General features: G+C 28.3%; 1 protein-coding gene across 6 annotated transcripts in view; it reads right to left on the reverse strand.

Annotated features, from left to right (window-relative positions):
• LOC136989043 (peripheral plasma membrane protein CASK-like) overlaps positions 1 to 14,122 on the reverse strand; it is a 262,489-nt gene that overhangs the window by 241,070 nt on the left and 7,297 nt on the right. For all 6 annotated transcript variants that reach the window (XM_067287110.1, XM_067287109.1, XM_067287105.1 and 3 more), the window contains exons 2-4: positions 2,599 to 2,711; positions 1,396 to 1,501; positions 127 to 204 (exon numbers count right to left, since the gene is read on the reverse strand). In XM_067287110.1, coding sequence (XP_067143211.1) covers positions 127 to 204; positions 1,396 to 1,501; positions 2,599 to 2,711 — 297 coding nt within the window. The remainder of the gene's footprint in view (positions 1 to 126; positions 205 to 1,395; positions 1,502 to 2,598; positions 2,712 to 14,122) is intronic.

Consider the following 14,122-nt stretch of genomic DNA (forward strand, 5'->3'; position numbering starts at 1 on the left):
AAATTGTATATTATTTCTAATAATAATTTAATTATAATTCTGATAAAATTACTAAAGTAGTAACAACAGATTAAGTCTAAAATTTATTTTAAAAAAACCTAAGAAAAAAATACATTTTAAACTCACCTGGCAACAGATTCACTGTAAACAAAACCTGCAGTTGCTCGTTTTACAATTTCAAAGCATAAATCAGCACCTTCCATACTAAAAATAATCAAATAATGTATTAATTCAGAGTAATATTAATTATGAAAAGCAAAAAAACAATTCTTAAGTTTAAAGAAATAAAAATGACAATGATAGAATAATGTTTTACTATTTTAAAATATAATTACTTTTATTTAAAAGCAAATTTTTAAAAACTAAAATATTTATGCTATATTAATACTTTCAATAAATATATTCTTTTTCAGGAAATTAAAACAAGAAAAAATATAATGAATTCTAATTGAACAGATTCAAAACATTTAAAAATTTGTTAACTTTTAAAAAATGGATGTTACTGGAATTTTCCTAAACATTGTTTTAAAGCATCTCATATGATTGCAACATGATTTATTTATTTAGAGAATTATTATTGACATAATACATATCAATCATGTTGTTCATATATATAAACACACTAGGGGGTTTTGTCTCCTGGCCACTGTATCCAGTCCTAGTCACTTGCCCACTCACATTTGTCACTTTTTCCCAGTACAGACTATTCAAAACAAAAAGTTTAATAATAGGTACACCTATTATTGAACTTTTTGTATCTGTCTGTATGAATACTGAATGAATAAATGATTCTGTAACAAACAACATTCACCTGGAAATCTACTTGGAAATCCATCTCCACACTCATTAATTGGAAAAACAGTTTTTATTCAAATTATATTTAAAAAACTTCTAGATTTTCTCCATCAAAACTGAACATAGAACAACTTTAAAATTCTAGAGCAAAACGTTTTTTTTTGAATCAGTTAAACATCACAATTTTTCCAATGTCCCACAGAAAAATATTTCAATTCCATAGTTACATGGTTTGCTTAACTCTCTCATCTCATGGACTTTGTCTATTTATTCCCAATATAAATTATTTATAAAAAATTTTTCTTGACAATTTAATCCCACATGGGACCAATTGCCACAGCCCAACTTCCACTTGCTTCACTTATTTTGCTCAACCTCCCACATGGAGGGTGGACCAACACTCTCATCCACATTTGCTTCCCTCTCCCCTCAACTTCACTCAACTATTTCAATCAACTTAACCTTCCTTGCTTTGCTTCTTTGCCATACTCCCTTGTGCCACCATTTCTATTTTTTGTTTTTTCACAATGGAAAAAGTGTCCCACAATTTTAAGCTAAGTATTTTATATATATAAAGATATTCATTTAAAATGAACTTACTATTCAAATACCATATATAGCATTCCTTCAGAACTATAAGTTTCTAGTAATTCAACAATATGGGGATGTTTTAACATATGACATATGGTTGCTTCTCTTTTTAAATCTGTAAAAATAAAATATAATTTATATTATAAATTCTTAAAGTTTAAAATACAAGATGTGTTCAAAAAATTCTAGGAATGGGCAAAAAAAATTAAAATATGTTATTTAATAATATCTTTATATCATATTTTTCTAAATAATCATTATAAGCTTGAATACATTTTAACAATTTCTCAAATTCAGAAAACAGAAGAAATCATATACTTTTGGAAATTGAAAAATTTTTTCGATTTCAGTTCTGACACAAACTGTTTCTAAAGTTGAAACTGCCATAATTTCCATAATCACACTATTTTCTGATCCCAATTATTTTTTCTTTACTCAAAGTTGAAAAAAACTTCAGAAACGAAACTGGTAATAATACATTTCATTTCTATTATTCAACAAACATTTCAAATAATTCAAAAATGTGATCTGACAGTTAAGTTCTATAACTAAGTTATACCTAATACAATTTATAAAAGCACATGAGAACAAGATTCATTAATTATCTGTCATCAGTACTGAATGTTTTTTCTACAAGCTCATTTATGCACAAGTACATCAGAGATTTTTTAATTATTATTTTTTAATTATAAAAGCATTTTTACAGAAGTAATATACTGTCTTTCAGCATTAAATTATTTACTTGAAGAATTGAATAAATAAATTTTTTTTCATTGTCATTGTAGTGACAAAGCAGAGCAAATGTTTATCCAATTTGTAACCAAATTAAAAGTTTTTTAAACATTTAGTTTTCACTTTTATATGTACAATAATATATAAATGTTAGATTAGAATACATTTTATAAAACTTTCTTAAACACACTTGACACCTTTATAATTATACTGAAATTAGGACTCTTGTAAAGCAACACTTGGTTATAATGACAAAAAGTTGCTAGTCCATTCAATCACATTATAACTGAGTTCAACTATATTTGGTATTTATTTGCTATCAATCATTTTCTGCCAATGAGTTCAAAATCAACAGTTAGTTGCTTCATATTGTAGTCAGATATGTTATGGATAAACTATAATTATTATTATAAACACATTTTTATATTAATATGTATGATATTTAAAAATGACTTTTACTATAATTTAAAAATATCTTACCTTCTGTACTAAGACCAGGACATGATGTAAATTTTGCTACATCAACAATTTTTACAGCAAATTGCAATCTTGTAATTCTGTGTGTGCAACGACGTACTACACTAAAAGGTCCCCTAGAGAAATATAATATTAATTATTAAATGACATGTTAAGTTGTTCTATGATCTATAGTAAATTTATTAATAACAAATATAATACTCCAAAATTCAACTTATTTGAATTTGCATATTTATGAAATACTCAATTTCCTACAATTAGAATAAATTACTTAAAATAAAAAGATTAAATATTAAATGTGTTGGGAATTTTTAATTTGTTCAAAAGAACGAAGAAATTTTAAATTTTATTCATTTTCTTGAAATTTAGACAAAGTTTAAAATTAGAAAAAGATTATTAGAAAACATTTAAATTAAATATTTTTTTATTCTAAATATTTTATTAATTCATGTAAAATCTAAGTATGCTGTTAAAATATCTTCATTCACTCATATAAATTTATTTTTCAATATATAACGAAACCTCCATTAATAGACACTCCCGAATAGCAAACACAGGGTTCCTATTCAAATTTTTGATTTAAATTCAATGACTTTCCCTGACCAACTTTGTACAAATTCTCTGACCCTCACATCCTTTACGGTATAGCATGTTGATGAAATAAAACAGCATATTATGCAAATATGCTATTGCTTCTTTGATTTTTTAATGAGTTATTTTTCCTAAATAACAGCTACATAATTTTTATAACTGCTGAATAATTAAAATTAAAAATAAAATGTTTTATTAAATTAAAATAGTTTATTTTTTTCAAAGCCACAACCATAAATTATATGGCTTTGAAAAAATAAAATGCCATTATTTATTATTCCTTAACAAATCCTGTATAATCCATGTACAAAAGTATAAATTTATTAAATTTATCTCCTAATAAATTTCCTGAACTTTATAAAATATTAATAAACTGGGGGAAAAAAAAAAACAGAAATTATTTTTTTACATAATCGAAATTATAAAAATTAAGAAAAGATAAATAATGTCAATTTAAAATGGTATTACAGTCAAACCTGTTTTTATGCGGTCAATAGGGACCACATAAAAAAAGTCTCACGTAGAAAATAACTCAAAACCGTACGAAATAGAATTTATTGACAACAGATGTCAGCACTTGACTGCATCGTCTCGTCTATCGTCTGTTTTACATATTTTTGTCCAGGTGGTGTTTTGTTGACTTAAAAAATAAATTATTTCATTTTTCGCATATTCATGCAATAATATTACTATAATAAGTCAACGTGAGACATGACAAATCGAACGAGACTAGTCGCCAACTATACCGCACAAAAAAAAAATCACACAAAAAAAGACCGCATAAAAACAGGTTTGACTGTATTTATCTTTTTTTTTTTTTAACAGTTCATTAGCACCTGCCATCAAACTGAGAGTGTAAATGGTAATTGTGAGATTGGTAGAGTGTTAAGATATTTTAAAAATTTTTAATCAATGTTAGATAATTAAGAGTATTACAGACTTTTCTCTAAAATTCATAATTAATACTGCATAATTAATACAGCTGTGTTAAAATTTACAAATGGAAATTGATATCGCTGTATATTATACTTGGGACTTAGTTTGATCCCTAGCATTTTGCAATACTCTCCTCCTCCTCTCCATTGCATTTTATAATTCTTCACATAAACAATCAATATTAGTTTTTAAAATTAATCTGTGCTATCAGTAAAAGAAGTAAATGTCTGTAGTAACTGTACAAACATTAAACAAAATTTAAAAAATACACAAAATGATTATAATTTATAAGGTCTGATTTTGAGTGATTTTAAATTATTATTCTATTGAATTGAAAGATTGTAAGTCTTATGTGTAATAAGATTTACTTATTAAATCTAAAATTGTAAAAAAAAAAAAAAAATATAAAAATTAAAGTTTGGCTGACAGTATTTACATCAAAATATATTTTATTTATATTTTGATGTAAAAATTAAAATTAACTCAATACATACTCATCGGGCTTCATGATGTTTATTAATTATATATGTTATGGACCGAGTGATTAATTGGACATTATTCATAATGCCCGGAATAATGACTAAAATGGGAACGCAGTGTGATAAATATTGATTAATTCATCAGATTGACCAGTCATTATGAATACTGCTATCACCTAGTCAGGCAAAGTAATAATACATTAAGGAGTGATCATCCGACATACGCTAGCCAATCAGCACTCGCATCTGAGTTGCACGTGCATATTGCGTTTAGTACCGAATTTTAAATTTATGCGACCAGTAGTTAATCTTGTGCGACATTTTAATTTTACTGGACGCCAAGGCTATAGTCAACGCTGCTGCAACATTGCATCTATTAGATTTGCCACCAAATGCTACAAAGAAAAAAAAAAAATTATGTAATTCCAAATGTCATCAAAATCTTAATTGCTTGAATAAATAAACTAAAAAAATTTAATTTTTTATATAATTTATACCAAAAATGAAATTCCAGAAGTTTCCTGTAAGTTGATTTCGTTAATATTAACTTAATTGGTAGAATTTTATCCATGTGCACCGTCATGGCGGCAGTTGCAACTGTTCGTGCTCCTGACGGACTCCTCCCAGAGGGGAGCCACTGGCAGGCCGCAGATTGTTTAACGTCACTAGTTATTGATACGTGTGTTCAAGAACTACCTTGAATCAATAACTAGTGACATTAAACAATCGGGAGCACAAACAGTTGCAACTGCCGCCATGACAGTGCATATAAGTAAAATTCTACGAAATAAATTAATATTAATGAAAAACCAACTTACAGGAAACTTCTGGAATTTCATTTTTGGTATAAATTATATAAAAAATTAAATTTTTTTAGTTTATTTATTTGAGCAATTAAGATTTTGATGTCATTTGGAATTACATAATTTTAAATGCAATATGCACACACAATTTAGATACGAGTGCTGATTGGCTAGTGTATGCTGAATGATCACTCCTCAATGTATTATTATCACTTTTCCTGACTAGGTTACAGCAGTATTCATAAAGACCAATCAATTTGATAAATTATGTTAAAATACCTGAAATTTATTACAATGCCCAATTTTGTTTCTCATTATTCATAATGCCTGTATTAATCACTTGGTCCATAACACACACACACACACATTATATATATATATATATATATATATATATACATATACACACACACACACCTCGCCGGGTAATACATTAGCTGGCTGAGTGCCGTTGTTAAGATGTTCTTAGGCCGTGGACATAAGAGTCGTCCCCAGCCAGTGCCGTGTTTAACCAAGTAAGGTTATATCTAAATTAATATATTTCTGGAAGTGAAGATTTGCTCAGGGTCCAAGTGGCATAATTGTAAAGTGCATCACACAGCAAGCAGAGGTTGCAGGTTCATTTGATGTTGTTTGCAAAGTTCAAAGAACTGCTTATGAACTTGGTCTTTAGGTATAGTATCAAAAAATAAAAATTGATGAATAGCACTTGTGCATTCTTTACATTTATATTATACACACCCAACACATTAAGTCAACATTTCACTAATAGTTTTAATATTCTTATTATCAACAATGCATCTTTACTTAAATTGTAAAAGAAAATTTTTGAAAAACTGGAAGAACTACATGTCTTTAAGTACCAAATATCCTAATGACATGCATTAACCTACTGTTTCCCAAACTTTACCTTCTGGTAGACCTGTTTAATAAATTTTAATGTGCCATTTACCTAATTTGCATAGTTTGCTGTCAATATATTTGCCAGACTCATAGGCATCTGTGGACCACACATTGTTGAGAAATCTGCTATCCAAATTATCTCAACCACTGAACATGAAAATTTCTACTATTCAGCACTACACACTATGCAAAAATTTTCCGTATTTTCAGATGATGCTTTCAATGATGTCAAATAAAGAAAGCAGTTAAGTATCTCAGAATAGATAGATTTATAGGAGAAGGCAACACAACACTTGGTAATCTTGCAAAGAGGGATGCCTCCCAGGAAGACTTTCTACAGGAAACTGACTACTTAGGTGTTAGAAAACCTGAGAAACTTCATGTGGCCAGCCAGCCCATTGGTGAGATGCAAACCTATAACCAACTACCAGTGTTTTATCCACTAAGATACTGATGGGGCTAAGCATGTAAGGAAGCCAGTATTAACTACCATGATCCAAACCCAACTTGTGATATTTTAAAATTTTAACTACAGTTTAACCTGTTTATAACGTCCTCCATGGGCCCGGCAATTCTTTGATGTTATAACCGAGTGTCGTTATCTGCAGGGTCATAATTTCAGTCCGATAAAACATACCAAGTGTGTTTAAGAATCTATTATAAACTCCATTCTAATTTTACATCGTATGTTTCACCATAAAATTATTTCCTAATGTTAATACAGTATACTGTATTTATTATGATAGTAATAATTTATTATCCTATGTATAAAAATGCAAACTACATGTTTAAATAAACTTTATTTACATCGATGTAATTAAAAATTTCAAAAATTACATTTTATAAGAAATTTCTATTTGTCTTAAGTTTCAATAATGACGGAACTTCCAGTTTTGAGAATAATGTTGAATCAAAAGGCAACAAAAGGTTAAATTAATGTATGCCAATTAAAAATAATTCAATTATTTCTTTATAAACTATTTGATATAATATGTTATATTAAAAATAATAGAATATTTAATAATTTAGCATAAAGTAATTTAAAAATGAGCACGTAATAACCAATCGCCATGTCATTTAAAAGTGGCTAATTTCACCCCACCGAAGTCAGGTGGAAAGAGCACCACCCACAGTCGTTCTAGAAAAGTAAACTCTAACCCGAGGACTGAACACGTAGTATTTTTTTTGTCAAATAAAAAATTTGGGAGTGCTTCAAATAGGATATTAAAATACGGTTTTATGTCATTACAAGTGGGTTTTTTTTAATGGTATCTAGTATAGTAAAATCGTGGGACTGATAAAAATTTGACGTTATATTAGGGTTGTCGTTATATCCGATGACATTATAAATCGGATTGAACTGTAATTTCAAAAAGTAATATTATATATTATATTATGTTTTAATGGAATTACATACATTTACAATTTAAATAATTTTTTCTATTAACTTTAGCTTACATTATTGAAGTTAAATTATATTAAGGAGTGTTTTAGAAGTTAGACAAAATGGTCATGGTGAGAAAATAATTCCAATAATATGAAAATTATTTTTACAATATTTTTTGGTGTTCATTACTTGAATTTCATCCTTAACTGAAATTTTTGAGTCTTATAAAAATTCATTGAGGTTATTGTCATAAATAAATTTTGTATTTTTGGATGTCAAAAAGTCCATTAATTACTGTCCGTGCTAAAAATAAAAATAGTCATTTATAGCACTGAATTCAATTAATCAACATATTGCATCAAGTTTATAATTGTAAATGCTATCCTAAGATGATGAAAACATGAGCTTAATTAAAGCATTCTTTTAATCTAAAATATTTATGTTAACATATCAGCTTAGTGTTATATGGCAAATTGTATGGTAGGCATACTTACTGATATGTAAGGTATGATTTAATTTGAATTTTCCAAATTATGTAATAATAACTATTAATTGTTGTAAATGCTTGGTTCATAAATTATGGTTTTATTTTGTGCACAATAATTTTTGGAAAAATTTTAGGCTCTGAAAATATTCTGCATGCCTTTTCATAAGTTGCATTATACCACATTACTTCTTGCTGCCTGCAGATGGCTACACTTGGTCTACCTTATTGTGAGCAAAAAAATATCAACAAGGCAGCCAAGGAAGCAAATTCCAACTTTCCATGACTTTTTCTGAACATTAAATGAAAATTCCTGATTTTCCAGGTGCATAGGAACCCTGAGGACACTTCTACTTAAAGGACATTTTTACAATCCCCAGACCCTTCAAATAAGACATCTATAACATTTACCTCTAAATAATGAACACACTAAATAATGGATGCCATTGTCCATGACCTTCCTTATGAAAACACAAAGTCCCACCTTCAATATTGTGAAAGACTTAATTACGTATGAAATATTTTAAAGCTAAAACAACAAATCAGTTCAAATACTCTTTTATAGGACAAATTTTGACCATAGGCATCGAATAAAGACTCACTTAAAATATGAATACAGAAGGGCAGATTGTAAAAAGCCAAACAATATCCTTTATCTGTTATAGAAGACTAGTTGTCAATCACCACTTACCATCATACATATTAATGTTAATTCCAACAATAAGACAGAAGTTTAATAAGTTTACAGTACCAAGAAACCATAAACTTTTCTGAAGTTATTCATTCTTTCTTTTTCATTACCACTGTACTATGAAACATTTTTAAAGTTAAGACAACAGCATTTATTTGGTGAAAGTTCAAAGATCATGTTACAAAAGCAATTTGCCAGCCATTTCAAAAGGTAGGAAGATATTCAGTATTCTGGCATTTATGACAAATTTATGATCTTAGTAGTTTTGCAGTGACTAAAGTAATTTTTAATAAATCATTTATTGAAAAAAGCAAAAATGTTTGAAAGAATACACCTACTTGATAACTACAAAGTAGACAAATATATATTGATTTATTGTGTATTGATTTTTATTATTTGCTTGGATCATAAATTACATAATAAATGCAAAAATACTGAATACATTTCTTACCCCTTGAAGTGGCTAGCAAATCACCTTTATAACTCTACATTCAAACACTCGTTGCCTAAACTGACCTTTGTCCATTTTTCTGTTCATAATAACAGTTTCATTTTTCTTTTTTGTTACTTCTAATGAGGTTGTTTTTGATGAATCAATAATTAATCAACATTTACATTTTGTCATAATTTTTATGTTTTATTTAATTAAAATATCTTGTACAATCTGTTTGGTATTACTATATATATATATATATATATATATATATATATATATTTTTTTTTTTTTTTAATTACATATGCTATGTATACTTTTTGGTATTTTCACATTCCTAATGCAAATTTGGTGTTTTCATAATCCATCATATTCTTCACTTTATAATGACCAGGTTAAAATACAATATGGCTGCCAGCATGTACCAGTACCCTGAATAGTGGACAAACTTCTCAGTCCCAATGATGTCCACTATTTAGGGGTTATACTGAATAAATAAATTTAAAAATCTAAATTGTATTTTTCTATATGTTGAGAATGAAAAAAACTTGTTTTATATAAACATATTTATAAAAATAGCAGACTGATAAATGTTAGATTTCTTTTTCTAAAATTAAAAATAAAACAATGATGTTTCTAGTGACTATGTCTAACCATGCTAACATACATCCCTTCCTGGATTTAGGTTCATTTAGTCTGTCTTACATTTCACTTCAGTTTCTAGGTGTTTGTCACACACATTGTGACTTTAATCTTTTAAAATTTTAGTCTTTCCATTAAGCAACTTTCTTCTATTCACATACTTTCTCTGATTTCAACATCACTCATTACTCAACAAAAGTTTTTAAAAACTTTATATTTTCAACAAACTGTTACTCAATTTATGACCATCCATACTTATAACAGCCAAAACTTGTATATGAAAAAATATTTTTAATTAGAAACAACTGAGTGCACTCACTAATAGTACAATACAATAATTAAATTAGATGTAATAAATATAATGGGCAATAAACACACAGTATATAACAATAACTGGTAACTTTTTTGTGTTTAATTTTAACTTTTTTCATGTCTAACTTTCTACAGAGCTGTTTGATTAATGAAATAAAATCAATTTAATGCAAAGATTGCAACACACATACAATGATTTTTAATTCCTGTGAATGTGGTTAGTAATCTCTTGATAAATTTAATAATTAATTATTAAAATATTAATTTAATTATAATTTAGAAGGTTCTGGAAGAAAATCAATCCAAAGTGGGACTCAAACCCACAATTCCCATTTGACATGTGGACATATTGACAGTTATACTACCTAGAGTACTATCAATCTTTGTTTTCAGAACTATTAATTTAGATATCACAATACTGGTTACTCGCAGTGCCAGCTGGGGACAATTTGGCATTTACACAAGCAAAGGCACCTAATGTCTACCTCTAGGCCAAATTACTTGACAGTAACTGTCAGCATTAATATAGCCCAATGTAATCTGGAAACTGTTTGGCTTTAAATCTAAAATTGGGTTTGTAGATGTTTATATTTGTATTTATACACACCATACCAGATTAAAGCTATAGCTAGCCAAGTGCCAAGGTGGGAGTTACAGGCAATGGGAGCCAAAGTGGTTCCCAATTGGTACCATGAGTAACCAGTATGTTTATATCTAAATTAATAGTTCTTAAAGCAAGATTGGAAAGAAGTCTGGATAGCATAGCTGGCAACACATTTGCATGGCAAGAAGGAGTTGCAGGTTTGAGTACCACTTCAGGCTAATTTTTTTCTTCCAGAACCTAAATTAATTATTAAAATATTATTTTAATTATAATTATCAAAAAATGTAACCTTTTCCTCTTTCCAGCAAAATGTTTATTAATGGAAAAAACAAATATTTTCAGCCTATTATTTAACATTTCGCTAGAAAGAAAAAAAAAGGGTTATATTTTTTGATATTTGCAACTGATTCCAGTTTTGTTTTACATTTTCTTGTTAATTATAATTATTAAATTTATCAAGAGATTGTGCCTAATGCCTATCTCTAGGCCAAATTACTTGACATTTAATTAGTAATTAATAGCATTAATACAGTTCAATGTAATTCAACAATTATTTGGCTTTAATCTAAAAATTGGGATTGTAGATATTTATATTACTTCTATTTAGCTATTTAGTCAATACAATTCAGAAAAGTTTTTAAAACACAGTACATTAATTTGCAGATTTTTGGTGTAGGAAATGAATGAATATTTCATTTTAATTTGACGAAATTTTACCAATTAAATAGTGTAAAAAAGTTTTGAAATAAAAACAGATTTTTTAGTTCTTTTTAAAGCTGTTTTGCTTTCAATGTTTTGTAAAAATTAAAACAATGGTTTAGTAATAAAGATAAATTTGTCCTCCCTGCAAGCATATAATCACTTAAGTATGCAGTGATGTAACAAGGGATTGAACTGACCAGAAACAAAGTAAACAACATTCCAATTTCACTTTTGAAACACACTGTTTTCCTGCATTTTGATAAATTTACCCAATTAATATCTTTAGCTCTTAGCAAAAAGGATACTCCATTTTATTATTATGTTTTTGAGTTTATTGCTATAATAATATTTTTCTACAACAAACTTTCCTAGAACTGGTTTAATTTCTCTTGAATCTCATTTGTATGACCAGACATTCTGTGCTCCTGTTAATATTTAGTTAATATTTTGAAGTCAGTATTTCAACAATTTGACAAAATTATTAACAGTAAATCCAGAACCTGTTACCGGTGTAATCATGTGAAAAAACCTTTCTTCACAAACATTTTTGAACTTTTTAAAATAGTTCTTCTTCAGGTAAAAAATCCGATGGAATGCTTCAAAAAATAGAACGTAATGATTTAAAACAAAATCGAATGCTTGCTTAACAAAACTCATTGTGACGGGCATGCGTACTTGTATGTGGATGGTGATGTTTAAAGGCTGCCGTCTATAAGGGCCTGCCATGCTACAGATCAATTAAGTTCATCTTTCCGGTTGATACAGGTGGTCATGCAGCTAGCCCTGTAGATGGATATGGCTTCTAGTCGTTCTAGGTAGGGTATGGTGACTGACGTCAGCCTTGTCAAATTCTGCCTCAATGTTGGATCAGACACATAGGTGGCCAGGACAGTGGTGTGTCGCCCATGTCAAAGGTCCGCTTGGTACTCATGTATTCTGGTATTTAAAGAACACTTGGTGGAACCGATACATATGAAGCGCTTTCCCATCTGTCATCTTTGAGTGGGATGGAATACACACTGAGAAGTCTGTTATTATTCGGAGGATCCTTTCTATTTCTGAGGATGTCGAAGATTGTGGGATATTTCCTATACGCTATTTGCATTTTATGCTTGCTGGCAATCTCTGCATACACTGCTTTAACATGTGGGTTAAACATGACCAAGACACATGTACAATCTTCCAGATCAGTGCTGGTCCTCGCATGTGTAGTGAGTGAGTGTGTATTGTGAGCGTTGATGTCGCTCAATCAGACAGTGTGTTAGAGTATGATACCCATGTCTGGCTGCTATCTTCTTAACATAAGTTAACTCAGTAACAGGTTCCGAATTTAGTGCTGATTTTGCCCCCAGTGTTAAGCTGATGTAGAGTTTATTATTTGACAAAATTATTATTTATAATATTCCTACTAAAAAGAAAATTACAGTCTACTCTATATTATATCATATCATAAAGGAAATAATTATCATCAAGTCATAATTTTTTTTTTAAATTAAATAATCTCTTCCTCTCCATTTCTTTATTATTGTAAGAAATGATGAAACTATGATTTATATTTTTAAAACAAACAAAACAGTCATAGCATTTATATAAGGAAAGATTACAGTGGATTACAAATGGTGTTATCTATGATGTATTCAACAAGAAATATTCATTTATAATGGATTATGATTATTTGTTGAAAGAAAACCATAAAGCAGGCAGGATGTAGGAAATCTATTCAATTATATAACAAAAACATATTACAATATTATTATAATTACTTAAAAAGGTAGTAAAAAGAATGTTTTATTTGTGAAAAATTGTTAATAAGAGCACTGTTGCCTTCAGTATTTGAGGTTTTATCAGTTAAAAGTAAATAATTGAATGGAACATTCTATATGAAAAAAAAAATTAATGTTGACAGGACAGGTTACACCAACGATAACATGACAAAAAATAATTTAAAATTAAACTAAATTGAAATAAACTGTATTATTTAAATTAAAAGATTATTGGATTAATCATTTTTAATATTAAACAATTTTACAATATTAAAAAAAATAAAACATTTGGATGCAAAAATAAAATTATGAAGAAATCAACTTCTTATAACAGCCAAAGAATTCATGACATTATTTAAACAGCATTAGTATTGATGGTATGTTAATGTTAAAATTGTAATGAACTCTATTGATAAAACAATACATTGCTTATCATGGCAGTTGATTATTTTCAAGTCCTCTCAACTAGATGTGAATCCAAAGTTTAGCACAAAGTCTATCAGTTTCATTGACTTCTTGTTCAACAATTTTTTTATATGTTTTAACTACTGATATCCATCTTACAACATAGTATTTCTACAACACGGTTTCACTCTAACATGATTGAAAACTGGGGATAACCCCTGTACAACACGACTGCTGATATATATATATATATAAATAATCTAACATGCCCATCAACCAGGTATCATTATTGTTGCTTTCAGACAGTCACTGTTTTTTTTCTTTTTTCATAGATTAATCTTTGTATTTAGTAAAGTTTATTTAAACATTTTTAGGTGAGTGTTATCAAGCTT

This window comes from Centruroides vittatus, unplaced genomic scaffold, assembly GCF_030686945.1.
Source record: "Centruroides vittatus isolate TY-2023 unplaced genomic scaffold, ASM3068694v2 scaffold_435, whole genome shotgun sequence".
Taxonomy (NCBI): Eukaryota; Metazoa; Arthropoda; class Arachnida; order Scorpiones; family Buthidae; genus Centruroides; species Centruroides vittatus.